Below are 27,800 nucleotides of genomic sequence, written 5' to 3'. Positions count from 1 at the left end.
TTTTTACTCGGGTGCTAGCTACACTTCAATTAGCAGTCACTCAACTGAGGTTTTTGCTCACAGTGATTACTTATAAATGCTTTAACCTAATTTTTTGAAACTTTGGCCATGTTTAACATGAACATCCAACATTATAACATTATAGATAAATCATAAAATGTGGAAAAGCATGATAGGTCTCCTTTAAGGACTACTAACCAATCAGAAGCAGAGAAGGGCAGGTCAGTGTGAAGCCCGTAAACAGAACTTCGGTTCAGCTGTATATGTTGCCGACCAGCTTGGCAACCAGAGACGTGCACAGACATTTTGGTGGGCAGGGGCTCAAGTGAAAAAAAAGCATTTTTTAAAACAAGACAAATATATTAACTCAACAACATTTTTACTCTTCTACAAAATCAGTTTACACACAGACCACGGTCTTCTTTAGTATTCACTAGGTTTATTACAGGAGCAGCAACAGCAAAGCAAACTATGCCACAATGTGCATGTTTTCTATGCTACTAGTTTCAAGTATATATTTATGACATAGTTTCATTAATAATTTTTCACAAGGCAATAAATCGTTTCAATTCTTTTTGTGTTATTGGAATACATGATACTTCACATAAATCTTCACACTAAACTGTGGCATTGGGCTGCAGGCATAATTAAAATAAATGTTATTTAAATACTTTTACTTTTTCTTTCACAAGCAAGATGCCAAATGAGTAAAGATAACCTTCAGCTTCACACAGCCAAGCAACAGAATACTGAATAGCCTGAATACATTAATGTATTGATCAAATACTTTATTATTATTTCTATTATATTACATTTACCATGCACACACACACACACACACACACACACACACACAATTCTGATGGTGACATGGACTTAGTTTCACATTTGAGGGAGGGCTGTCTGTATCATATAAGGATCTATCAGCATACAACACACTAATAGACTGGATAGTTATTGGATGAGTAGCCTACCATCAAAACTATGAAGTTACTCCTTAAGGCACTTTTTCATGGAGTGGTCAATTTTGAGACTTTGGTCTATTTTGCTTCCATGTCTTTCTTTACTCTAATGGAAATAAAACTTCAAGAATACACATTTAGATGGTGTTGGTTTTAAGCCTAATACCCTCAGTCTATTTGCATCTGTATATTTATTCTATATTAACCAAAACAAGCTAATCTGCATATTTACAAAGCACATTTCAGAGAGAAAATAGCCAACTCTTGATGTAAGTCATTAACTGTGGAAGTTCTGTGGTGATATGCTTTAGTTATTTTCTTTATATTATTAACCTGCAGTGACTTGTCAAATGTGTGCAAATTGGCGCATTTTAATTAGTTAATCCCTAATTTTCAAATCAATGTGGCAATGTTGTTAGACACAAATGTTACTGTGTTCACCTGTAGTGTCTCCATCAGTACATGAGGTTGTATGGCCATGAGATATTGCCTTTGCTAAACTTCAGCTAACTTATTACATTACCTCAGCTCATGAGTCATGAGTTTGACATAGGCCTAGGCCCACATTGTCTTTTGTTTAATTAGCAGTAAACTCGAGGCACTGGTAGTTTAGTCTTTTGTTCATCACCACTCACCTCCACACAAGCCAAGAAAAACACTGCTGGGAGAGAAGCTGGAGGGGCTGCTGTCTGTCTGTGTGCTGCGCTCTGGTTGCGCGTTGAGATGCGGAGCGAGAGTAGTGTTGTCATTCAAAGAGCGTTTCGTTCATAAGACCTAATCGTGTATATGACTCGGGAGGAACGGGTAGCCTCAGTGAGGATTTGTTCATTTTCATGCATGCGTGAAAGATCTTGGACTCTTACGTTCACTCGTCAAACGGCAGCTGCATGGGCTCCGTCAGCACAGAAAACAGAATTGATTAGTTCACGACTCTCAACTGTGGGTCTCTTTGAGTCGTTCATTTGTCACGTGACAGCTCGGCTACAGGGCTGTGGTAAGCAGGCAGCACAGGAAACAGAACTGATTAGTTCACGACTCTCAACTGTGGGCCTTTTGGTTTGAGTTGTTCATTTGTCACGTGACTGTGGAGCAGAAATTAATGACTTGTTCACCGCTCACATGGGTCCTCCTCAGTCTTTCGTTCACTCGGCAGGCTGAGTGAAGAATGAGAGGCAGGTCGGCTGTCAAGTAACAGTCACTGGACTGACATTATAAAGCTATTTTGTTAATTATGTGACATTTTATAAAGCATAACATTATTACAGCGCAGGGATGTTGTGCTAAATTATAGTAGCCTTACAGCTAACAGCTGATGAGAGTTGTTCTGGGTCCGCTCCACTTCAGAGCCCTGACAGCGTTCCACCTGGAGCCAAATTACCTCCGAGGTCGTCTCCTCTCCGAAACAAACAGACCAGGTCATCAAAACACAGCCACGTAGCAACATTAGCGTTAGCTCTTTAAACAGCTTTTCCAGGTCCGCCAGAAAACGCAACGTAACTTTTCCTTTTTATTTACCAACAGAGCCGTGCTGTTGTTTCACAGGTCATGACAGGTGAACAACCTGGCCATGTTTGAGAGCGATGTGCTCATGTGAGTTTCTCTGTCAGCAGAATCCGGACCTGATGTGGCCCATTCTGCGTCCAGACCTGCCAAACTGCTGCGTTTACATGTGTTTATTTCTTTGTTCTTCTCTCTGTGCTGGAGTTCTTTAAGAACTTGGTGGCTTGATCCAGATTATTATTTAATTGGTTGAATTTTAATAAGAGTGTGTTTATTCATTTAGTGTATCAAGCTTATTACTTCAATATATTTACTGCAAATCTGATATTAATATTTTACTCATGGATAGGGACGTTAGGCTACTGTACGAATGAGCACTTTAGAGATAATGATAGTAATTATATACATAAGCCTTTATATGGCTGGTCTGGTTGTATACTGGGGAAAGATTGTGAAAATGGAAGGATTTAGCCGGAGTAGTGGATTGCATATTGACAACATATTTCTGTGGTTTTTACATGGTTTGAATTTGGTTGTGGGCCCAAGGGGGTTTATATAATGATGATATACAGTAATCAAGAGGTGAATTTGTGCATTATACTTTGTCAATTAAAGCAAGCCAGACAGGCTTCCGTGTTTGAGAATGGCGCTGTTTTTTAATCGCCCACTAGAGGGCTGCAGCGCCACAATAACCAGCCTAGTTCAAATGAACGAAATGATTCAAGATAAGATTTGAAAATTCAAGTCTGTCAAAAGAGTCGAACTTGCCATCACTATAATATGAGCATGGTCTGCACTGCCTTGTTGAGGCTGCTCCTAACATAACTCACTAACAGTATACTCTCTCTTGTGGTAAAAGTTGGATCTAACGCTTGCTTTGCCCTGCTTGTGTACAGGACACTGGAGCACAATACATAATTAAACAATACCAAGAAGCAAAAGTATCACAGAACAATACATGAAACAAACAAGCAAAAAACACTACTGCACCCTAAACAATATGTAAGGGGGTGCCTGTGTTATGATCCTATGAACCTATTAACCTCACAAAATACAGAGCTAGTGCAACCCAGTGCAGGTGTGTGGATGCAGCTGAGCACGTGGCAATAACAAACACATGGACAGACGGTGAAGTGAAGTGAAAGAACAAAAGGAGAGTAGTAGGAAAGTAAACACTGATGACAATTGCATTAATCACCATTCACTCCTTGGTCAAATGACATCAGCAGTGATGCAGGTAGTGTGCTCTACTTCTGATTAGTGGATGTCTATCAGGCCTAAACATTACATCCATATGTGTACGTAGTAATAATTATAGGTGGGACCAAGTCATCGTTTTACAAGTCCGAGTTAAATCTCAAGTCTTAGTACTCATGTCCCAAGTCGAGTCCTAAGTCCAGACCGATCATGACTGGCATGTCCGAGTCAAGTCTCAAGTCAAGGACCAACAAGTCAAGTCCAAGTCTTAAACTTTGAGTTTCGAGTCCTAAACAAGTCATAATGTGCTCTTCACCAAATGTAAAACCATTTCAAAAGTTTAAAAATAAAAAAAATGTATTGAATGAAGCATTAGCCTGTACAGAAAGAAGGCAGAGGTGTAGTTTCACACAACAAATGTTCTATAATTTCATGAATTAAATTAAATGTTCATGTAGGGCTGCTAATAATTTTGGTCAATATTGAGATCACAATTATTTAACAGGATTACTCATCGCCTTAGGAAACATTCAACAACTATTGAACTTTTAAAATGTAACAGTTTCTTTTTAAAACTATTATATATGTATTACTCCAAAATCTCATATAGCCCATGAAATAAGAAACAATAATCCAACATTATTAACTTTAAGCAGCATCTACAGTGCAAGAGCACAGTTTCCCCCAAGTTGACAGCTTTGGGTCACGGATGGGTCACTGAGGGGGCTGTGTGTGTGTGTGTGTGTACTGGGGGAGCTGCAGGACAGGTGACTGGTGAACTAATCGAGTTGATGAAATTACTTACAGAACGCTGAAATAAAACCGTGTTGTTTCGTCGGGAGATGCAGAGACAGAAACCAGCGGTGAGAAAACTATAAATCGCTATGACGTTAGAAGACGCAGACACCATGGATATTTTACAAGCACTGATCAAGTAAAGCAACACTGAACACACCTTAGACAGGGACGAGCGGCTCAGCTGTACAGCTGTAAAGGAAAGAGGCGCGCTGGATTTATAAAACAAAACGAGTGTCGTTGTGAAACAGCACCCGGCGCCATTATCTTTTTATCTGAATTAACTTGTTTTTATAATTGGTGGAAGCAGCTTCATGCAACAGCTGCGGCAGTCTTTCTACACTGTTTCGACCTGACCTTTCTTTTCTCCGTGAGGTGGAGGAATTTATAAAGTTGTGCGTTTTGGAGGCGCAGTGTTTTTTTTCGAGACCTATGTTGATGTGCTGCGCAAGTTTATATCATAATTTATATTTGGGCATGGGGAGTGTCAAATCAGCTGAAGTCAAAAAGCTCAATTCCAAGTGAAGTCACGAGTCACTGGTGTTAAAGTCAAAGTCAGTCGAGTCGCAAGTCATAATTTTTGTGACTCAAGTCCAAGTCATGTGACTCGAGTCCACACCTCTGGTAATAATACCATACTAGGTCTGCCTGCTGAGATTTTATAGCTGCGCTGTTATGTTTTTCAGAGCACACAAACACTGTAAACACACACCTGTCACCTGCCCAGCATGGTGCTGTTACCCAGAAACACAGCTTCTACACCTTAATTTTACAGTTTATACACACAGCCCTCAGCGGGGTTAAAATCCGCATTTAAAACCTGCATGTTCTGACAGTAACATAACTCATGCATGTCAGAAACAGTTAGCCTAATATAGGTAACTCGCTAATGTTATCATATCTTACCTGCTTCACTGTCCGCTGCTTTCTCGTCAGACGGATAGCTCTCCTTTCACTGTTGACTTGTGTGAGGCCACATGGACAGAAATGCTGTACCCTTTTAGTAAAGGTATTATAAATGATGGTCCTCCCTCCAGCCCTGCTCACTCCCTTTGCTTGCTTTCATGGCAGTGTGCTGGCAGTAGAGCTCCCCCTGCAGTCCATAAAGTGCCCCTACGCCTCAGCTGTTCCAAACCCTCCCTGCAGCCTTTGGGCCATGCCTCCTAATTTGCATACACGACAGAGTCCCCAAATCCCCAATCCTAAATACCCAATAAATTTTTGACTTTGACTTTTAGTTTCTGATTTAGACTTTTAGTTTTAGACTTTTAATTTTAAATCTGACCCAATAATCCCTCCTAACCTTATGTCTACTGACTGCCTGCAAAGTAGCTAGTGTTTGGAAGGGAGAGGAGAGGTGTGTACTACAGCTCAGTGTTTTTCCACTGGTGTTTTTGAGGGCGTGTCAGAGTAATCGCTTGGAGAGCGTTATATGAGGCGCATTTAGCTTTCATAGGGAAACGGATAGACTACAAACAAGCTGTTTTCAGGCAGTTTAGAGTGTTTTCTGTGGGAGATGGGAACTTCCTTTTTCATTTTGCAAACCTATTACATGCACAAATAAGGTATATAACTCAATAAAGGAGAGGGAAAAAGTCAAAAAGCATAATACCACCTCTTTCATACACTTTTCACTAGGGCATGCAAGAACTGGTATGTGTTCACCTTCCAGCAATTGTGTACAGATCCTTGCAACATGGCGCCGTGCATGATCATGCTGCAACTTGAGGTGATAGTCGTGGATGAATGGCACAACAATGGGCCTCAGGATCATGTCACGGTATCTCTCTGCATTCAAAATGCCATCAATAAAATGCACCTGTGTACGTCATGGAATGTGAGTATTTGCCCACTGAAGTCGGTTATGACGAGGAACTGCAGTCAGGTTGCCACCTCGATGAGGACGACGAGCATGCAGATGAGCAGAATTGGCTTGGCTCAGTATGTGAGTAAATTTGACTTATTGAAGGGATATTGTGATACTGTTTTATTAGTTGTAGCCGGATTTCCTGGTGGGAAGCCCGTTTTTATGTACAGCAGGAAGCTGTTAAGTATGTATAACAACTTATATTACAAAAAACAAACTGAATCATGAAAGTGAAATAATGTGGTGTACCTAACAGTGCATTAAGTGATCTTAATACAGAGATTCATAACATTTACAGGGATTTTTTTGTAAACAAGAAATGAAAACATTGGCATTTAACTTGTTTATATTTATTTAGTTTGCAAATCAATTTAACATTTCAGACGAATTCTATAAAAATAGGACCTCAATATTCAGTCACTCACTATTCACAATGTTCATAACTGATAGTCACAATCAGAAATGTAAAAACAGTAATACTCAGACAAATGAATGTTGCCAGAAGTGGTAAATAGAGGAAGTCGTTTTTGGAGGACTCTCCTGTTATTGTCTCTCACTGTGTCTTTCGGGCACAGTAATACACAGCAGTGTCTTCAGGCTGCACATTCTGTCCGTTTAGAGTCACTCTGTTGCTGGAAGAGTCTAAGTCGATACTGAACTTGTTTTTTAGTGAATCCTTGAAGTAAGAGCCTCCTGTATATTTCATTCCAATCCACTCCAGTCCTTTCCCTGCAGGCTGTCTGATCCAAGCTGTGTAGTATCTGCTAACAGAATAAGAGACCTGACAGGTGATGGTCAGACGTTGACCTGGCTGCACAGTCACAGAGGCTGGCTGTGTCAACTGTTCACACTTCACACCTGTTAAAAAAAGAAAATGTTTAGTAACAAATGATCAAGTTATACTGCAAAAGAAGAACTGCTGACTGTGACAAATCCAGAGAGACTCACATCCAGCTGCCAACAGCAGCAGCAGAGCTACAGAAAGCATGGTTTATGTTGAAAGTGACGTGCTGTGAACTCCACTAACAGCCTGATGGGAAGTTTTTATAGCTGAGTAACAAGGAAGTCACTGAGTTTGCATAGAATCAAACACATGAAGCATCAATGTTGGTCTAACTGGAGCCAATAGAAGAGTCTGTTGACTGTTATTATATCTGCAGAGTGAAAACATGCCTGGAAATCACCTCTGCTTTACATGTTTTAATTTCACTACACACTAAACTGTAACGTTTTGAAAATGTCCCTACATTTACATAAATTAAATTACTGTTAACTTTGCTTTCATACTGAAGTAATTATGTCTACAAGTATTGACAACAATTCAATATTAAAACATTATGTACAAGGATCAATATTTAAATTATAATTCTAAATAAGATTATTAACATGAATCATGGATAATAGACGATATATTCATTAAAATCAGAGTAATTCAGGTCATTCACTTTGTTTGTAAATGTTCAACTTAAATGCCAGTTAAATACAGTTTTACGAGAACCAGTGCCAACCCGCGGGAGGAGCGTGTGAGGCCGGCCAGCCATCCTCTCACAGAGCCCTCTGCTCCCGCCGTCACACAGACCGCTGCAGCAACAACAGCAGAGGAAAACATTGCTAGAAGGTTTTCATACCGCTTGTCTGCCTTTACATTCTGAGGAATGTTGAAACGTTTTAACTTAAAAAAGAGAAAGCTGTGTGGATCGCTGGTGTGTGTGTCGCATTGAACATTACGTCGTGGCAGTTGTGTGTGGCGTCGCTATGACGACAAGCTACGTACTATCTCTGGGTACAATCTGCAATGGAAAACGGAGCAGGGCCGAGTAGAGTCGAGTCTATCGATTTGCGCTATGGTAGCATTTTTCGGCAAGGCAGCACAGATCGTCAGAACACCGGCAACAGTTCAACGTTTAGTCCTAATGGTAAGATGTGGAACAATGATGTGTGGTTGTGGACTGGTGAGTAACTTATACCATCTGCTCGGTTACGGTCGCAGTCTGAAGCGACTTTGATTTGGATCACACTACGATATTTGTTACGACCCGCCCTTCTCGAGAAGGGTCCAGCTGCAGTCCGCAGACAAACCATAGACTGTATATAAAAACCAGACAAATGTGACGGAAGTTGAACTTCCATATATGGCCCAGAAGCCAAACGTGATGACGTTTATCTCGACTGCTCGGTCCACGCATAGTTGTTAAATAAAAAAAAGCCGTTAAAAAAAGAGGTGTCAAGTGTCAACGTAGTAATCACTGTACGTTATGTGTTAATATTTACTATATTATACTTATATAATATAGTATATTTATTCTATAATTCCTGCAAATACTTATTTATAATAGCCTAATGATAATAATAAAGCAATGTTTCAATTCATACCACTGTTGTATATTTTATTTCTTCCAAAGTGATTTTAAGTTTCACAAACCAAGAATATTCTGTAATGTTACATCACAAGCCAGATGTGTCTCGATTTAGGTTAAAACTTAACAACATTACTGAGAATTTATTGACAGAATAACAGCGGTACGAACATTATCAGCTGTTGCTGGACACGTCTGCTGTGTTGGCTGCAGAGGTCTGTTTGACTGGGCCTGGGGGAGCTAACCGTAGCTAGCTAGCTATTCCTGACAGCCCCCCGAAGTACATTCCTCTTACCCTAACCAGGGTATGTGCCTAAAGTTATTGATTATGCTGTCGACCGGTTAACCCTACAGCGGCGCTAGCAGATAGGGTTAACCTCCATTGTGTTGCTGTGCAGCCTCCGGTAACGTTACTGCAGCTATATAACACCCGTCGGCACTATGGTCGGCACTTGCGGAGCTTCTCAACTCCGAAAACGTTTGAACACATTTTCGATGTTGTTGGCTTCTAAAGAATAATACGGTTTGCATTAGGATCTATCATGTACGTAAGCCGAGATGAACTTGATCACGTTTTGTGCGCAGTGTCTTCTGGGACAAACCATATTTGAAAGGTCAACTTCCGTCACGGTCTGCAGGCTGCAGCTGGATATACTTGCCCTTCTCTTCTCTTCTGATTGACTGGTAGTCCTTACCTGGGAATTGCGCATATGCAACTCCCAACAAAGATTTTGTACAAGTAAGATGCATCACTCTGTAGCTCAAGAGCAGAGCGTACAACACACAGGGTGAAAAGAAGAGCTGCAGCAATGAAGGCAAGAAGGTCGTGGGTTCAAACCCCGGTTGCCCCGGCCTTTCTGTGTGGAGTTTGCATGTTCTCCCCATGTCTGTGTGGGTTCTCTCCGGGTGCTCTGTCTTCCTCCCACCGTCACCAAAGACATGCAGACTAGGTTAATTGGTGAGTGTAAGTTAATTGGTAGGTGTGAGCGTGAGTTGTTGTTCGTCTATTGGGATTGGCTCCAGCATCCCGCGACCCTGTTTGCAGGATAAGCAGTTGACGATGGATGGATGGATTCTCTCGTGAAATGTAAATTTAATGCTAGCCACACATAAGTGGTATAAGTGGTTTTGTATCATTTTGAATGATCTAAAGATGTTAATCACATCAGGGTCTATCAGCCCAGTGAGTTTTTACTCAAATCCAAGAAAATGGTTCTTACTGCAGATTAGTTGTTCATCAAGCACAGAAAGACATGGCAGTTCCTTCAGGCTTTCTGCTGTTTATCTTGAGATCTACGTCGTCTGCTGCAATGAACTGACTGAAAGATGGAGTTCCAGTCGCTGCTGATCGTAAACACCTTAGTCAAACTTTACTAATCAAAATGAAGTCAAGTTAACACATGACTTTTGTTTAGAGTAGAAAAGTATCAACTATCACAGTATCCAGTGTACATGAGCAGCAGGAGTGTTAAGCTTTAGTTCAGTCCAGGGTTCAAGTGTCAGTCAGTTAAGATCAATGAGAACACCAGATCTGAGTGTCTCCTTTTAGAAACAGAGGAGAGAGAAACTTGACACTGACTGCCCTCTAGTGATTTTATAAAAGAAACTGCAACATTGTGATCTAATGACTCCTGGCTGATGTCAGCTGGGATTGGCTCTAGTCTCCTTCCACTCCTTCCACAGGATAAGTGGTTGACGATGAGTGAGTTATTGATATGACTCACTTTACATTCTACATAATTTACTTAATTTGTCAAAAGGTATAGTGTTTGTAGTAGTTTAATTACAGCAAAGAGATTGTTGAGCTGTCTCGTTGTTGTGCTGCTGCTGTTTTATGAGAAGTGATTTATTTTGTGCTTTTTGTGTGTTTAATGTTTACTACAAATATTTCTCAGGAACAAAAATTACTGCTCATCCAACTCCAGTCACTGTGAGTCTCAAGCACAATAATAAACAGCAGAATCTTCAGTCTTCAGACTGTTCATCTGCAGATACACCTGCTGTCTGCTGTTGTCTCTGGAGATGGTAAACCTTCCCAGGACTGACTGGGAGTAGTATTTGTCGCTACTATCCCCTAGTTGTAACCCACTCCAGTCCCTTTCCAGCAGCCTGTCTGATCCAAGCGTTCCAGTAATGGGCATCAAACCCTGAATATGTACAGGTCAGTCTGTGGGATTCTCCAGGCCTTTTAACCACTGGTTCAGATTCTGTCAGTGGTTGAGCCTCAGTACCTGCAGATATTTAAACAGGTCATTAGTTAATATTATCAGCATCTTTCCAATAAAGAGATTCATTGATCTTACCTGCCCAGTTAATAGACAGGATGAGAAAAACACCCAAATAATCAGGTCTGATCATTTTAACATCCTGTTGTCTCTGTCCAGTCTACAGTGTAAATGTCAGTGATTCAGTCTCTGTCCTTCACTCTGCAACACATATGTAGAGATCAGAGTTTTGCATTGACTCCTCCTCACAGAGAAACACACCACATCTCACAGATCTCGGGAAAACCATATATCACATCATTGTTTTATATTCTAAATTATAATTATGATCTAATTATGAAGATGCTTTTCAAGTTTTTCAACATTTATACACAAATTAGATGTTTTAATTCGGTTAGAGTTTAGATTTATTGTATAACAATTAATAATAATAATAATAATAATAACTGAATGCCATCTACATTGGATAAAACATCACATAAGAAAACAGACATTTTCAAACAGAACATTTCCGTTTTTATATTACAGATGTTGAAAAAATTGTTGGTACCCTTCCATTAAAGAAAGAAAAACCCAAAATGGTCACTAGGGGTGTGTGTGTGTGTGTGTGTGTCCCTTTTTTGCAGGAGTGGAGGCAGGTGTGCAGGAGCCTGTTACCAGCTGCCAGCCATCAGCCTCATTATGCTCTGCCTCTTATACCGGGTCCTTGCCTCCCCTCAGCGCCAGATCATAGACACATGTTACCGATCTCCCCACCTGGGCCAGCTCTTGCAACTACTTCACTCCTGCTCATGCACACCCGGGAATGGGGAGTCATACCCTGCGGACTTCCCCCTTCCTGGATTATTATGCTGCCCCTGGACCACCCACTCCCTGAACCCAGCATCTCACATCCAGTATATTGTTAATAAAACCCTGTTTCGATTCACCAACTCTGAGTCTGAGTACTGCATTCAAGTTCAAAAACGATTTAGTCTAATGATTTGCTTTCTGCTTTCAACAGTAGTGTCCTCCTCGGTCGTCTTCCAGTTTGGCTCAAAGAGCAAGCGGTGCTAATTACAGGACACACCTCAGTTAAACATGTCCCTATGGTCAGATTATTTCCAGAGTTAACATCATTTTTGTCCAGGCCAGTTTCATCAGTTTTTAAAAAAAATAATTCTGTTGAACCACAATTCAAAAGCAATGTCTGATTTCAATCATATTTATGATTGAAATCAAATTATATTTTTTATATTACTTTTGTCACTTTCACATTATTTCAGGGACCATTGTGTTCTCTATTTAATGGAAGGGTACCAACAATTTTGTCCATGTTTCCCATATGTTCATTTATTTGTAGCGGCCGCCACAATATCAATGCTGACTGCCACATTCATACAACGTAGTGCAGTCTCTCAGAACATCCTCTCGCTTGTCCTTCTCTCACTCTCTCCCTCATGAACACTGCTGCACAAATCTTTCCAACACAACACTGTCAATGTCGTAGACCCAGCTTTAAAAAATTATTAGCAAGCATGTAAGCAGCCTAGCTAATAAGGACAGCTAAGTTATTGTTAGAAAACACCTGGGTTTTCGATGCTAGCACGCTGTATAGCTGGTAGTCAATATCGACTGCACGCACACCCCTCCCCATCGTGCGCCACAGTTACAGTGTCATTCTTTGGGAAACACTGGTATATAACTTGAAAAAAGATAATTGAATCATAAAAATTAAGGAATGTAGTCTACCTAACAGTTTATTACGTGATTTGGTTATAATTGAAAGATCAATTGATTTATTATTTTTCATGTTTGTTTATTTGTTGCTGTAAAAACAAGTGAGGTGAAAGCAAGATAATCTAATACTAATACTGCAGCTGGTTGGATTTTAGACGTTAAAAGGTTTCATTATTTAAAAAAATAAAATAAAAAAGGAAATCAACACTTTGGAACTGAAACCTGTGTGACGATATGCAAGAAACTTACAGCTGTAGCAAACATGAAAAGATCTGCTGGTTTATCTATCAAATAATGTATATGGAAGGGCTCTTTTGGAAGAAGAATGGAATAAGAATCCCACGAGGGGAAACTAAATGTTTTCACTCTGTTGTTAGTATTTTTAACAGGTCTGAAATGCACAAACAGGACCTACAGCAACAACACATGGAGAGATGTCAGAGCGAGTGGGCTACCACTTGGTAAGGCGGCCCCAGCGGTTGGGGGTTCAGGGGCTTGCTCAAGGCCCCGCTCGGCACGGCCCAGGAGGTGAACACCTCTCCAGCTAACAGTCCACACTCCGTTTAAATCTGACATTGGACATTTGAAACCACTGAACTATAAATGTTGTTTATTGCTCAGCTAATGTCTTCTCTGAGGAGTTGTTTTAATGAAGCTCTGTTATGGAACAAGCAAGATGCAGATTTAGTAATTTCATTTCTACATTCATATTTCCGCCTAGAAATGTTTTTTCCAATCAAACATTAGGGTTTCTCACAGTGTTTGGTATAACTGTATAGAATCATTTTCTCTGACTATTTGAAATAATGATATCAGCCATATCAGATAAATGCAGTAAAGATGAGTCCTGTAGGATTTTGCAAGTCTCTGAGTCTCAAGCACAATAATAAACAGCAGAATCTTCAGTCTTCAGACTGTTTATCTGCAGATACAGCTGCATGCAGCTGCCTCTGAAGATGGTAAACCTGCTTGGACATGCACTGTGGGACTTTAGACAGGTGTGTGACCTGAGCTCAGTTTTGAGTGTCATAGCAAAGGCTGTGCTTTAAAAAAAAACAAAAATAGATTTCTAACAAACATCAATCACGTTGTTATTATGGGGTATTGTAGAATTGAGGAAAATAATGAATTTCATCCATTTTGGAATAAGGCTTTAAGCAGGTTTTCATTCAGGGCATTGATTTTTGGAGGTCTTTGCCACTTTCTCTAGGGTGTTTAAATGTGATTAACTAACTAATTGTGACTGTGTTGCTCCCTGGGTTCATGTACTTGTTTAAAATGTAAAGTTCCAATTAAGCATTTTCTCTAAAACTATAATTCAATCATAATGTCTCCAAGACTCACTTACTAAAATGTAAAAAAGTGTGGGGATTTCACTGGGCAGCTAATGTCAGAGCCCTGATTTATTAGCAAGATCAGTTCCCTCAAACAAGGAAGCTTTCTGATACACCCAAGTGGCTGCAAATGGATTCTCAGCTGGTCACCTGCTCACTCATTCCTTCTCTTTTGACCAGGCATGTAGCACAAATTTCTGGGCTCTATATACAAGCAGTCTCTGTGGGCCCCCTTCCTCTCTTGGGCCCCATCCACACTACTGCGTTTTCGAATTAAAACGGAGACCTTTTGCTACGTTTGCACCTCCCCGTCCAGACTACAACGATGAAAACGAAGACCTAAAACCGAGAAGTTTGGAAACGCTGCTGACCCTGTTTTGCGTTTTGCAAATAATACTCATCTGCCTACACTTGTACTGTGCATGTCGCCATTTACTTTGCAACAACTCCCAGTCTGTTTTCTGACGCCACACTCCTGTGTTACATGTGTTACATATGTTTATTGATCCATGCAACAAAAAAAAAAACTGGTCTGATGCTTAGTCTGTATTTAATTATTTTTTGCCAAATCTTCTGTAACTACGGAACAGACCATCTGCTTCATGTTTACACTGGCACGCGCATGCCCAGTGCACCTGAACGGCTCCTAGCTGTGCGTTTTCAGTCGTTTTAATGTAGACGGAGATCAACTCCAAAATGCAGCGGAAACGCTGGTGTGGATGGAGATCGTATTCGTTTTAATTCTCCGTTTGTAAACTAAAACGGAGTAGTGTGGATGGGGCCTTGGTCCCTGTCTCTCACTCATCTTTTGAAAAATGTTGACAAATAATGGAAATAATGGAGCTAACAACTGTACACATGGTGTTTAGGGTAGTCACTAATGACCCATTCTTATCACAATTAAACAAGTAGTAATAATCTGTTATTTGTGCTTAAGTCTGCACAGTTTGAAATCTCACCACATTTCAACTCTTTTCTCAACAAACTGTATCCTACAACTATTTTACTATGATTAAATGAGGTTTGCTATGAGTATCAAGCCAAATTAGCATTATCGTTTATTGACGCATATATCATTCTCAAGGTATAAGGTACAACGCTGGTAAAAAAAAATCCTTCTTAGTTGTCATAGCCGGACATTGAGAAATTGCTAACTGTACAGTACTGCATAATAAAAGACAAGGGAACAAGACTGCACTAGATACCTGCCTTCAATCTAAACTGCTGATATTAGCTTAAACCATTCTTTAACTGCTAGTTGTGACTGTGATCACCTTTCTTTTGAAAGAAATAAGCTGGCAGTTATTTTCCTTCACTTTGCGTCCTTACTCTTTTCTTTCTTTTTTGGGACCTTAATTTCCCGTGCTTGGGGAAAGACTTGACAAAGCATGTTGATGCTCCAGCATCAGCGTCACTCTGCTCTGCTAAACCATTTTGCGTCTTTTAGAAATGGTAAGAGTGGCCTCCACTACTTTTAATTTTTTTTGGAGGGATATACAAAGTTCAGTCTCCCAACTGATTTATTCAGACGCTTTTTATTTAGTTTGAAACTACTTGCTTAAAAATTTAACATTGCAAACAAAAACAAAGTTTTCATTCCAGGATTTTAAAGGGACCTCCGTCCATTGGGGCCCTGTATAATCAGTCCCTCTCCTTGTATAACAGTGTAAATTTGCTGTTTCCTCAAAAAAAAATATAAAAAAATACATACAGTGTGGGGGTGAATGTAATTTAGTGTAAAAGCACTTTGAGTGTTTGAAAAGACTAGAAAGGCGCTGTACAAATACGGAGCATTTACTGGTCACTGGAAGTTCAAATCACTGTGTGATACTGTATATTGAGCTACCATGTACAACCGGAAAGTTTTATTTAGTTTCTGTATTTGCCATGTAAAGTGTCTGTGGATCTTGAAAAGCTCTCTGTAAGTAAAATATTTCTCTGTTCTTATCAATTTTATTTTTATATACTCATGTTGTTTACAAATGAATTTAATACACTATCAACTGAGAACATCCTTGTTCATTAGGCTAAAAAAATAGAACTGAAATCCAATTAACACTATCAGCATACCATGTCCACTTAAAGTAATTTGTGTTTTGATATTGTCTGTGCAGTGTGAACACATTCATCCCCGCCTGGAAAACACCTCTGCTTAATGTTGGAGTGTGTTACTAATTTCATGTTGCACCCTAAAATGACAGAAAGTGTTGACTCTTTACAGTACTGTTAACATTTATGTTTACTTTCAAACACAGTGGTAGTGGAAATTAAATATACTGATAATGTTATAATACTGAATGTACTCAGTAGTGCTAAATAGAGGAAGTAGTTTTTGTATGACTCTCCTGTTATTGTCTCTCACTGTGTCTCTCTGGCACAGTAATACACTGCTGTGTCCTCGGTCTTCAGATTGTTCATCTGTAGATAGAGCTTACTGCTGGAGTCATCTCTGGAGATGATGAATCTACCCTGGACTGACTGGGAGTAATAGATAGGAGAACTAGATGTGCTTATATAAGCGATCCAATCTAGTCCTTTTCCAGGAGCCTGTCTGATCCAGCTCATACGGTAGCTGCTGAATGTGAATCCAGAGGCTGTACAGGTCAATCTGTGGGATTCTCCAGGCCTTTTAACAACTGGTTCAGATTCTGTCAGTGTCTGACCATCAACACCTGTTAAGACAGCAAAGAAAACCATCACATGCAACAAACTGACACATTACAAGAAAACATAAGATCAGTGAAATTTTTCACCTGCCCAGCAGACAGTTAAAAGCAGCAGTCCTGTCCTATAGTCCATCATGTTAAACTGTGTGTCCACTGTTCTCTGTCATCCTCTCTGCAGTCAGATAAGTAGAGGTGGAAGACATCTGAGTTTTGCATTGACTCCTCCTCACAGGGAGGAGATGAATTTGACTTGGATCTCAGTTACTGTTTGTTGAAACTGTAGGATGAATGTTTTCTGTACATGAGTCATTCAGCCAAAAGTCCCTCTTTCGTGGTTCAGTATAATTTGTGCAATAGGTCTGCAAACACATTATGAAATTGGCTTCATTATTAAGAAGAGTCTGTTTCATGTGAAAACTTTGGCAATAGTTTATCAATTTATTACCTACATTTCACACACTTGTAGTATGCAGGTGCAACCCTCTGGACTCGCCAATCACGCACGTGTGAAGTGCTCACTTTTTTTACTTTTATGTTAGTATTTGTGTTTGACATTTGTTTTAGCACTATTCTTTGTTGTTTCTTTGTGTACTGCTGCTGTGACATGTTAATGTCCCCCCAGGAACAAATAAAGTATCTATCTATTCTATCTGTCTGTCATTGCCTTAATCACAACTCTTATTAGGGTTAGGGTTAAACACATTCATCACACTACTACAGATCATTTTTCTTAACAAGAAATAAAACATTTTTATATTTAAGATAAAAATAAGACCTCAATATTCAGTCACTCACTATTAAAATTTCCAATACTGACAGTTACAGAAAGGAAAAACTAAAAAGGGATACTGAAACAATTGAATGTTGCCAGAAGAAGTAGTTTTTGTATGACTCTCCTGTAATTGTCTCTCACTGTGGATCTCTGGCACAGTAATACACAGCAGTGTTTTCAGGCTGCACATTCTGTCCATTTAGAGTCACTGTTTTGGTGGAAGAGTCTAAGTCGATACTGAACTTGTTCTTTAGTGAATCTTTGTAGAATGAATATCCAGTAGATCTTATTCCAATCCACTCCAGTCCTTTCCCTGCAGGCTGTCTGAAAAATCCCTCAGTGTTCAGGCACTGAGGGGTTTTTGTTCAGGTCTACTGATGGTTTGTGTTATTATTGCTCTCTGGCACAGAAATACACAGTGGGGGATTTTGTTTTTATATACCACAGTGCATGCCTTGTCTGGGTGGTCACCTAGAGCCAACATACCCAAAACTAAAAGTGAAAAACCGAGCAGATAGTACAACAACAACTGTGAATGTGGATACCTGCCCCGTGTTACCCCACCCGTCACTATTGCTGCCGTCAAAACGGTTACTCATTCTATGACCACACTGAAGAAAGTTCAGTAAATGCAAATAAATATTAATATTAATATACTATTAATAATATCAAATAGTAATACTAGACATCTTAAAGATAATGTGTACCAAAACTCTCCATCCTATCTTTATGTTAACATACTTTACTAACCTTTTGTTTGGGAGGTTTGATGCAGCCATCCTTTTCTCATGGTGCAACCAGGAATTAAGCAGCTCTGGTCATGTGACAGTTTAGACTAAACATGTGATACTGCACATGTTTCATTGAGACCCTCTATTATTTCAGTATTTGCTTAAAATGTATTGATAACATTTTTAGAGCCTTATAAATGAAAAAGTTTTTTATGGTCACTATTGTGACCGATGGGATTAAAAATAACACAAATCATGGATAATGTAAAACCTATTCATTAAAATCATCAAACAAAAGGAAAAGCAAAGAAAAGAGCAAACACCAAGGACTGTATCGTCCATCGCTTTGCACATAAACAAAACAAATGTCTTTTTCATCAACATACAAGAACACAACAATTAAAAATATATCATGTATGTATACATATATAATATGTAAAATATATTTTGAAAGTAAACTATTTCCTGGAAGTTACTGTGCATGTCTTGTTAACATGTGTAGGACGTTGTCTCTCACAGGTTGCTGAATATTTGTGCAGGTCTGTTGGTGGTTTGTATCACTGTGAGGTAATGTGCAAAGTCATACACAGCTGTGTCCTCAGGCTGCAAATTATTTGCTTTTATTGTGTTCTACTGTTCCAGCAGAAGTGTCTCTGCTCCTCCCCACTGATGGAATATGTTGCATAGCTGTCAGCAGTCAAAGAATAACCAGAGACCTAACAGGTGATGGACAAAGACTGTCTAGGCTGCACAACCATTGTGTCTGGCTGGATGAGATCAATACTGTTCACACCTGTGGAAACAGAAATCAACATTATCTCCATCATTCATCTGACTATTCAGTGTTTCTAATGTGTTTATTAGTGTGAATCCACAGAAAGCTCCTCACAGGATCCAGCTGCCAGCAGCAGTATCAGAGCTGCAGAGAACATGTTGATGTTGTGATGGGTCGCAAATTATTTTAGAACATTACAGCCTAAATTGTTGTCATTAATTGCATTGCCATCATTTCATTAAGTGCAGTGTTCATCATTTAAAGTATTATTTTAAAGTGTAAAGTCAGGATCACAGTGTTAAAACTCTATAGCTCTTGTCATCACTTAGTGTTATTTTACAGTGTAAAGTTAAGATCACAACGCTGAAACTCTATAGCTCTGAGTGTGTGTGGTCCTCTCTGTGTCTAACTGCCCGGAGGCAGTAGCAAGTGTGTGTGTAAGCAGGCACGTGTGCTCTGGGAGCAAAGTGAATGAGCACAGCAAGACATCATCAAAAATACCAGCAAAGTTAAAGCAGAATTAGTGAAAATGTGTTGCAAAGTATACATAAACATTGTCTATCACAGTAGGGATGTCTTGTCTTTAGCACACAGCACAAAAGACACCAGCTTATTCCACAAAGTGAGGTTTTTGGTGAAAGTAGCATGATCAGCAAAGGGCAAATCATTTTTGATCATTTTAGTATCCTTAATTAGAAGTAATCATTAATCATTCCTAATTCATCATCTTTAATCAATCATTTTATTATCTTTAATCAATATTAATAAGTAATCATTCTTAGTTCATCATTTATAATCATTTTAATATCCTTAATTAGCATTAATCATTAGTAGGTAGTTTATTAATTATCCTTACTTACTTCTTACTTACTTCTTAATCTTTGAACATTACACATCATGAGATGTGTCTTATTTTCTACTTAGAAGTGCTGTGCTGTAATCATGAATGCAGTAACTAGCTCATTGTGGTAAGATCCCTGAGTGGGGGCATTGACTGCAGACACTGAGACTATGCATACCTTGCTCAACTGTTATCTACTGTTATGAGCAGGAGAGGCTACAGGTGTCCAAAATCTGCTGTGACAAGTGCATGCTTTGGTCTACTGATATCCACTGTTGTTATAACATGATGAACTGCCAAGGTGTCAGTCTGCTGATATTAAGACTACATGTTTAATGATTGCTTAAAGGGGTTGATTGACAGCTTCCAACCTCTGATTCATAGAGCCTGTGTGAACTTCAAGTGAACTTGCCCATGGGCATTTGGTGAACTTGCTGACAAAGCAATTGCTGGCTCTGCTCGGCAGAGTGGGTGAGCTTCAAAGGCAGAAAGTGGATGGATAGATGAAGACAAGAAGTAATAAACAGCCAGTATAACAACAACATGTGTTATTCCTGTAGTAATTTTTTAAGAAATATAACTGTGCGTCAAATTATATACGCATAACTGATGAAAAAGGGTGACATTTGAGTTACAATGTAAATGATAAGTTTCTTATCCTGTAATATAACAAAATATAGAAATATAAATATAGAAAGTCAACAACACAGAATGATGAATGAAAGCTGGAAAACTTGTAAAAGTGGTATAACAACCTGTGTGAACAGCATAAAAACAGAAGATAGATAGAGATTCAGCATAAAGAAAGAAGGGGGGCACACCAGCCCAGAAGGGGTATATAAGGCTGTCTGCAGACCATAGGGTTGACCTCATCGTCCAGCCTGCTGGGATGTTGTATGGGTTTATGTGTCCTGTTTTGGAATAAACTCTTTTTGTACCGACTCTTGACCGTCTCCAGAGAAGTTTTTGTCTGCAAACTTATGGCTATTGTGGGAAGCTAATAGAGTATTTTTGACAAAGTTTATAAAGTTGGTGAAGTTTGGGACCAGGCTCAACTGGCCCAGCCTGGTCACACATCTGACGCAACAGTTGAAGCTGAACTGATGTGAGCTCTTCTGTCCTCTCACTGACACACACACACTTCACTTCCTTATGAGTAACTTTTATTTGCATACAGTTGAATAATCTTTTATCATTATTTATTTAATCATTATTGAATAATCATTATTAATGAATGTGCTAAAATGGTCTTAGATCTCACCACATAGATGGTTCATTTAGAAACCGTATAACATGCCATGATTGGATTTACTCAAACAAAACCCTCATAAAGTACGTTTATTTAGAAAAGTGGAAAAATGTATACTACAGATCTTTTTCAGCAGATCAGCAGATATGAGATTATGTTTGAATAAAGTGACAGAGTAAGAAACTTAACACTGACTGCCCTCTAGTGTTTTTACATCGGGTACTGTAACATTTTCACTCCCACAATGTGACTGTCTGTAGAGGTCAAATCATTTAAACATGAATGTGACTGGAATGTGAAAATGTACTGTGTATTTTATTTATATGGATAATATATTATAATGATTTCAGATTGTTTTGTCATTGGGAGTTTTATAAGGAAGTGGTCTTTACAATAAGACATTTTAATTGTGTTTTTTTTTTTAGGATTTCCTTAAAACAACAACAAAAATTAAAACAGAAGTTTAAATTAAAACAGAAGTCTTTCTCAGGATCTATCAGCACAGTAAAGATGAGTACTGTAGGTTTTTGTACAGCTGCTCAACCAACTCCAGTCACTGTGAGGCTCTCGAGCACAATAATAAACAGCAGAATCTTCAGTCTTCAAACTGTTCATCTGCAGATACACCTGCTGTCTGCTGTTGCCTCTGGAGATGGTAAACCTCCCTTGGACTGACTGAGAGTAGTAGATGCTAGTAACATCGATAGTGGCAACCCACTCCAGTCCTTTTCCAGGAGCCTGTCTGACCCAGGCCATCAAGTAGCTGCTGAATGTGAATCCAGAGCCTGTACAAGTCAATCTGTGAGATTCTCCAGGCCTTTTAATCACTGGTTCAGATTCTGTCAGAGTCTGACCATCAACACCTGTCAGGACATTTTAAAAATCACATTGATTAAATTGGTTCAGGAAATCAGAATTATGTTAAATCGAGTGAAGCTCTTCACCTGCCCAGCAGACCGTTAAAAGCAGCAGTCCTGTCCTATAGTCCATCATGTTAAACTGTGTGTCCACTGTTCTCTGTCATCCTCTCTGCAGTCAGATAAGTAGAGGTGGAAGACATCTGAGTTTTGCATTGACTCCTCCTCACAGGGAGGAGAAGAGCATTTTAGTTTATCTATAGACTCGGTTCTTAAAATAATCAAATCCACATTCGGTTTAAAAAATCCCCCAAAGTGTCAGCAGTATGTGTAGGGGGTAAAAATAAAAGTCTGGATGAGATCAATATTATTCACAAAATAATACAAAATTATCTCCATCATTCATCTGACTATTCAGTGTTTCTAATGTGTTTATTGGTTTGAAGTAAGTTAATTTAGAAGAGCTGAGTACTGTAGAAAAAGCTTTTAAAGTAAAGTAAAGCTTTTTCTGCAGTTAAATTATGTTGTAATTACAATAACGTTGTCTTCAGTCATGATAAACTGCCCCACAACACTGACAAATACATGACAAAATGTGTTTCATTGTTTATTGGCCATCATTCAATGGGAAATGTTTTTTCAAAGCCCTGACTTCAGTGCATCTCATACAGAAACGAGTGTTCAGTTTTTGTACATGCTTTATAGTCTGGTGTGTCACTGTGGCTCGTGCACAATAATAAACTGCAGAGTCTCCTTCTTTAAGACTCTTCACCTCTAAGTAGCCTACACTAGATTTTTGGATGTGTATTTGGCAGTGTTGGGCAGTGACACGTTACTAGTAACTGTAATAATATTACTTTCCAACTAAGTAGTGTAACTACTTACTCATGGTATGGATATGATGTTAGTTAAAAAAATCAGGAGAGACTGCTTTGTTTGGGGGTGAAGGGGGTGGTAGGGAAAGTGTGTTTCCCATAATTAGCCTGTAATTTGGATAATTATCAACGCTGACCGCCACATAGATTTTCAAATTTTTACTAGGTGTATTTAAAATCATTTTTGATTAAGGAGCTGTATTGAGGAGCATATATTCGTGCAGCACCTCCTGGCTCGCTCCCTGCTTCTCTCTGTCTCTCTCCCTCTCTCTCGTGAACACCGCTGCACAAACCTGTCCAACCCCACACCCCCTCCTCCACCCCTCCTGTCATTCTGTGGGAAACACTCAAAAGTATTAACATAACTAGTTACTTTTATCACCCAGTAATAAGTAAAGTAATATTACTTTTTTAAAGGAGTAATAAGTAACTAGTAATATTACAATTTCTGAGTAACTTGCCCAACACTGACTTTGGGCAAATATTGTGCCAGTTCCACTATCTGATCCATTCCAGTCCCTTTTTTTTCCATTGAGATTAAAAATCTCTTTTCTAAGAGCATCCTGGCCAAGACAGGCAGCAGCGCAATTAACAAGGTTGCAGACATTAAAACATAACAATTTATAATGGGAGTAACTAGTGAGTTACAAGGTCATAAAATATCTAAATTTAGTATATATTTACCACAAATAATAAACTACAAGGATCGTCCGAGTAATCATTCATAACATCTACAGCCAGTGTGTACATGTGGATGACAGGGAGCCAGCAGACATCCAAAGCTCCTTTTCTCCTCCCCTGGACACCGACTTCACTCACCTGAAATGAGAGCCAAGAGGGGGACACTTTGTACAACTGTCATGGTGGGAACTTGGCTGAGTCTGCTACTGCAAAAGCTGTAATGAAGGATATATATTATGCAGGCATAATGGGTGGGGACTGTGCATCAGTGTGTGAATTTGCATTTTACCAGTCGGAGATTTTGGAGATACAGTGTTGATATATTAAAACTAAATTTGCATTGGAGGCAGGGAGAGACAAAGCAGGGGAAAACGGAGACAGACATGCAGAGGGATCACTGGGGTAACAGACATGACAAGGGTTACCGAACACTAGATGACAGACAAAACAGACCCCCAAAACCCAACAGACCAAAATAACACCAACTAAATCCAAAAGTGCAAAACACGGCATGGCAGAGAGGCAGAGTGTGACAGTACCCCCCCCCCAAAAAGGACAGCCCCTGACGTCCTAAAACGAAACATCACAAAAAAAACCCCAAAAAAACAAACAGGTCAAGCTGGCCCAGGGTGGGCGGAGGGAGCCCAGGCGGAGGGCCAGAAAAACAAAACAAAAGTCTCAAAAGGCCAAATACCGGCAGGGCAAGGCAGTTCAGGAGGCCGACCGAGGTGAACAAAAGTTCAGGGAGCAGACCCAGAGGTCGACAGAGCAGACCAGGAGGGCAAAACTGTTCAGGTGGGCGTCCCGCGGGACGACCCATGAGGCCAGGCAGACCAGGGGGGCCACAATGTTCAGGAGGCCGTCCCGGAGGACGACCCAACAGGCCGGGCAGAACAGGGAGGCAACAATGTTCGGGAGGTGGCCCCGGGGGACGACCCAACAGGCAGGGCAGATCAAGGGGGCAACAGTTCAAGGGGTTGGCAGGACGGCCAACAGTGAGGCAGCAAACCCACTGGGGGCCGAGCAGGAGGCCGACGGCAAGACCTCTCCGGAGGTCGGCACCCAAAGCTTGGGTGCTCTGGAGGCACAGCTGGGCTGAGGTCCTCGGACTGAGGCCACCAACGAAGCTGATGCCGGTTGGAACACCGACGAGGGAACAGGAGTCAGCTGGTGATCAGGCTGGCTGCTAGCAGCGCTAGCAGGCCGGGGATCAGGCAGGTGGGCAGGCAGAAAGCTAGCAGCACTAGCTGGCCGGTAATCAGGCGGAGCAGGTTGGGGGTTAGCCGGCTGACAGCTAGCTGGTTGGGGACTTGCAATCCTTAGGCTCTCTGGCTCTAATGCCAAGTCCATCAAAAAAGAGACCAGAGAGCTAGATGTCCAGGAGTCCCCAACTAGTCTGGATGCTGGAGCCAACACAGGAGGGAGATGACCAGGCGGGCAGCTAGCAGGCTGGGTGCGTGCAGGCTGGGAGAGGAAGATGCCTCCCACCCTGCAGCTAGCGGGCCGGGGATCAGGCTGGCGGCTAGCAGCTCTAGCGCCACCAGGCAGCGAACCCTCGGGAGTGTCCATTATCTGCTCCAGGTCTCTCTTCATCCGTGTGATGACGACCAACTGCTCATCCAGGGAGGGGAGATTCAGCAGCCTTGGCTTGCTGCACAGGGTCTTCTCCATGAGGCCATAAACAAACAGTCTGCGATCCAAGTCCATGGAATCCAGGATTGAGGAACCTAACCTTTCACAGGTTGAGGTCCACTCCCTTATATCCTCTGCCAATAATGCTAGATCCGCTAGGTCCATTTGTGGTCGGATCATTCTGTCACAGTTTGTCTTATGGAGGCAGGTAGTAGGACCCGAAAGCAGGACACGAAAGCCAGCAGGAACAGTTCAGAAGGGTTTTAATAAACAAACAAAGGCGAGCACACTTACAAACTGAGTGGCTGATGACAGAGTCCAAAAACAAAGGTTGTCCAACAGAAAACCAAAATGAGCAGGGAAACATTGGACATTGGCTGACAACAGGAGCAACACACTGCTACACAGGGTGACAACATACAATGACCTGACAAGGACAAGACAGAAACACCAGGAATATATACACACAGGGACAAACGAGCAGGGCGGGAGCAACACAAGTGAAAGACATGAGGCTAACGAGGCAGAGAGAGAGAGCAGAGGAAAACAGAGACAGACATGCAGAGGGATCACTGGGGTAACAGACATGACAAGGGTTACTGAACACTAGATGACAGACAAGACAGACCCCCAAAACCCAACAGACCAAAATAACGCTAACTAAATCCAAAAGTGTAAAACACGGCATGGCAGACAGGCAGAGTGTGACAGTGTATTGCTGGATTAAGCCTGAAATTCAATTTTTGTTTGGTAAAAATGGAAAATGAAGGCCGAGGAGGTGGAGTTGAAGCTATCTTCGACTCTAGGCTACTAATTGGCCTGTAATTGTCCGGTGACCTAACCCGTTTCTCGACCAGTCTCACCTGTGATTGGCTTACCGCAACCGTCAACTTTAAGCAGCTTCTCATTCCAGTTAGACAAACTAAACAAATACATTGATTTTTGGAGGTCTTTGCCACTTTCTCTTGCAGGGCGTTTAAATGTGATGAAAATGGTGTTGCGGCCCAAGTTTATATTTGTTTCAAAAATACTCCAATTAAGTGTTCATTGACATTCTTGAATTTTAATTCAATACGATTGCCATTTATTTGGGGGTATAAAACTCACTTAGACTCACTTTACTAAGACGTCAAAAAGTGGGGGATTTATCTGGGCAGCTAATGTCAGAGCCCTAATTTATTGGTAAGATTAGTTTCCTCAAACACGGAAGCTCTCTGATAGACCCAAGTGACTGGATGGAGTTTCAGGTAGTGGATCCAGACCAGAACCCAGCTGTTCACCTGCTCAATCACTCCTGCTCCTGTGACCACATCACTTTACATAAAAATCTAATTCCTTTGATTCACTAACAAAATCCTCCATGATCAGGCCCCTCTTATTTCACCAACATCCTCTACTGCCGTACTTTCCACCGTAGCCCGTTTCATCTAACACCAACCTTCTGTCTCCAGCATCCAAACCAAGCTGATACAGTATTTTTATGTTCAAAAAATGACTTTAAATGCTCCTTTTAAAATAATTTTAAATTGCTATAGCTTATAGCTATATTAAGCTACTGAGAGCACCAGCTCTTTTAAAATTTGTATTTAGGTTCTTTATTTGCCATGTAAGGTGTCTTTGAGGATCTTGAAATGCTCTCTATAAATAAAATATTCTTCTGTCCTTATTCATTTTAATTTTGTGTACTCATGATGTTTACAAATTAATTCAATACACTATGAAATGACAACATCTGTTTATTATTTAAATAGTGATAATTGGATTTCAGTTCTATCAGCGTTTAATAATACCATATCCACTTAAAGTACTTTTTGTTTTGATATTGTCTGTGCAGAGTGAAAAAAATCTGCCTGGAAAACACCTCTGCTTCATGATGGAGTGTGTTACTAATTTTATGTTGCACCCTAAAATGTGCCTGTATTTAACAGAGAGTGACTCTGTGACTTCAAGTGTTGACTCTGTACTCTGTACAGTACTGTTAACATTTATGTTTACTTTCAATCACAGTGGTAGTGGAAATTAAATATACTGATAATATTATAATACTGAATGTTCTCAGTGGTGCTAAATAGAGGAAGTAGTTTTTGTATGACTCTCCTGTTATTGTCTTTCACTGTGTCTCTCTGGCACAGTAATACACTGCTGTGTCCTCTGTTTTCAGATTGTTCATCTGTAGATAGACTTTACTGCTGGAGTCATCTCTGGAGATGGTGAATCTACCCTGGACTGACTGGGAGTAAGAGATGGGAGTACTAGCTGTGCTTATATAAGCGATCCACTCCAGTCCTTTTCCAGGAGCCTGTCTGATCCAGTGCATCCCGTAGCTGCTGAATGTGAATCCAGAGGCTGTACAGGTCAATCTGTGGGATTCTCCAGGCCTTTTAACCACTGGTTCAGATTCTGTCAGAGTCTGACCATCAACACCTGTCAAGACAAAAAAGATACAGTATGCATGTCATGCTTAACATTGGTAGCATAATGAAAACATTTCACATTAAGATCAGTGAAGCTCTTCACCTGCCCAGCAGACAGTTAAAAGCAGCAGTCCTGTCCTATAGTCCATCATGCTAAACTGTGTGCCCACTGTTCTCTGTCATCCTCTCTGCAGTCAGATAAGTAGAGGTGGAAGGCATCTGAGTTTTGCATTGACTCCTCCTCACAGTGTGTAACTGGATTTGAGTTGGATGTTTCAGTATAATTTTTGCATTAGGCTTTTTGCATTTTTTGAGTTGTTTATTAAGCACAGTCTGCATCATGTGAAGACT

At 40.4% G+C, this 27,800-nt stretch overlaps 1 pseudogene and 2 gene segments (V, D, J or C); all 3 read right to left on the bottom strand.

Moving 5' to 3' along the window:
- The window catches only part of LOC119917602, a 160,350-nt gene extending 153,016 nt beyond the window's left edge, over positions 1–7,334 (bottom strand). The window contains 1 exon segment of the V gene segment in view: positions 7,270–7,334. Coding sequence covers positions 7,270–7,309 — 40 coding nt within the window.
- An 8,949-nt stretch (positions 7,335–16,283) lies between these two features.
- Positions 16,284–16,899, bottom strand: LOC119887587. The segment is given in 2 exon segments: positions 16,284–16,628; positions 16,710–16,899. Coding segments are annotated over 2 exon segments (363 nt in total).
- Positions 16,900–20,139: 3,240 nt separating this feature from the next.
- LOC119917595 lies at positions 20,140–27,484 on the bottom strand (annotated as a pseudogene).
- Between the last annotated feature and the right edge of the window lie 316 nt (positions 27,485–27,800).

This window comes from Micropterus salmoides, unplaced genomic scaffold (assembly GCF_014851395.1).
Source record: "Micropterus salmoides isolate LMB-PRFRI ecotype aquatic unplaced genomic scaffold, ASM1485139v1 Ms_hic_scaffold_10, whole genome shotgun sequence".
NCBI lineage: Eukaryota > Metazoa > Chordata > Actinopteri > Centrarchiformes > Centrarchidae > Micropterus > Micropterus salmoides.
This window is presented reverse-complemented; position numbering and strand designations above follow the sequence as displayed.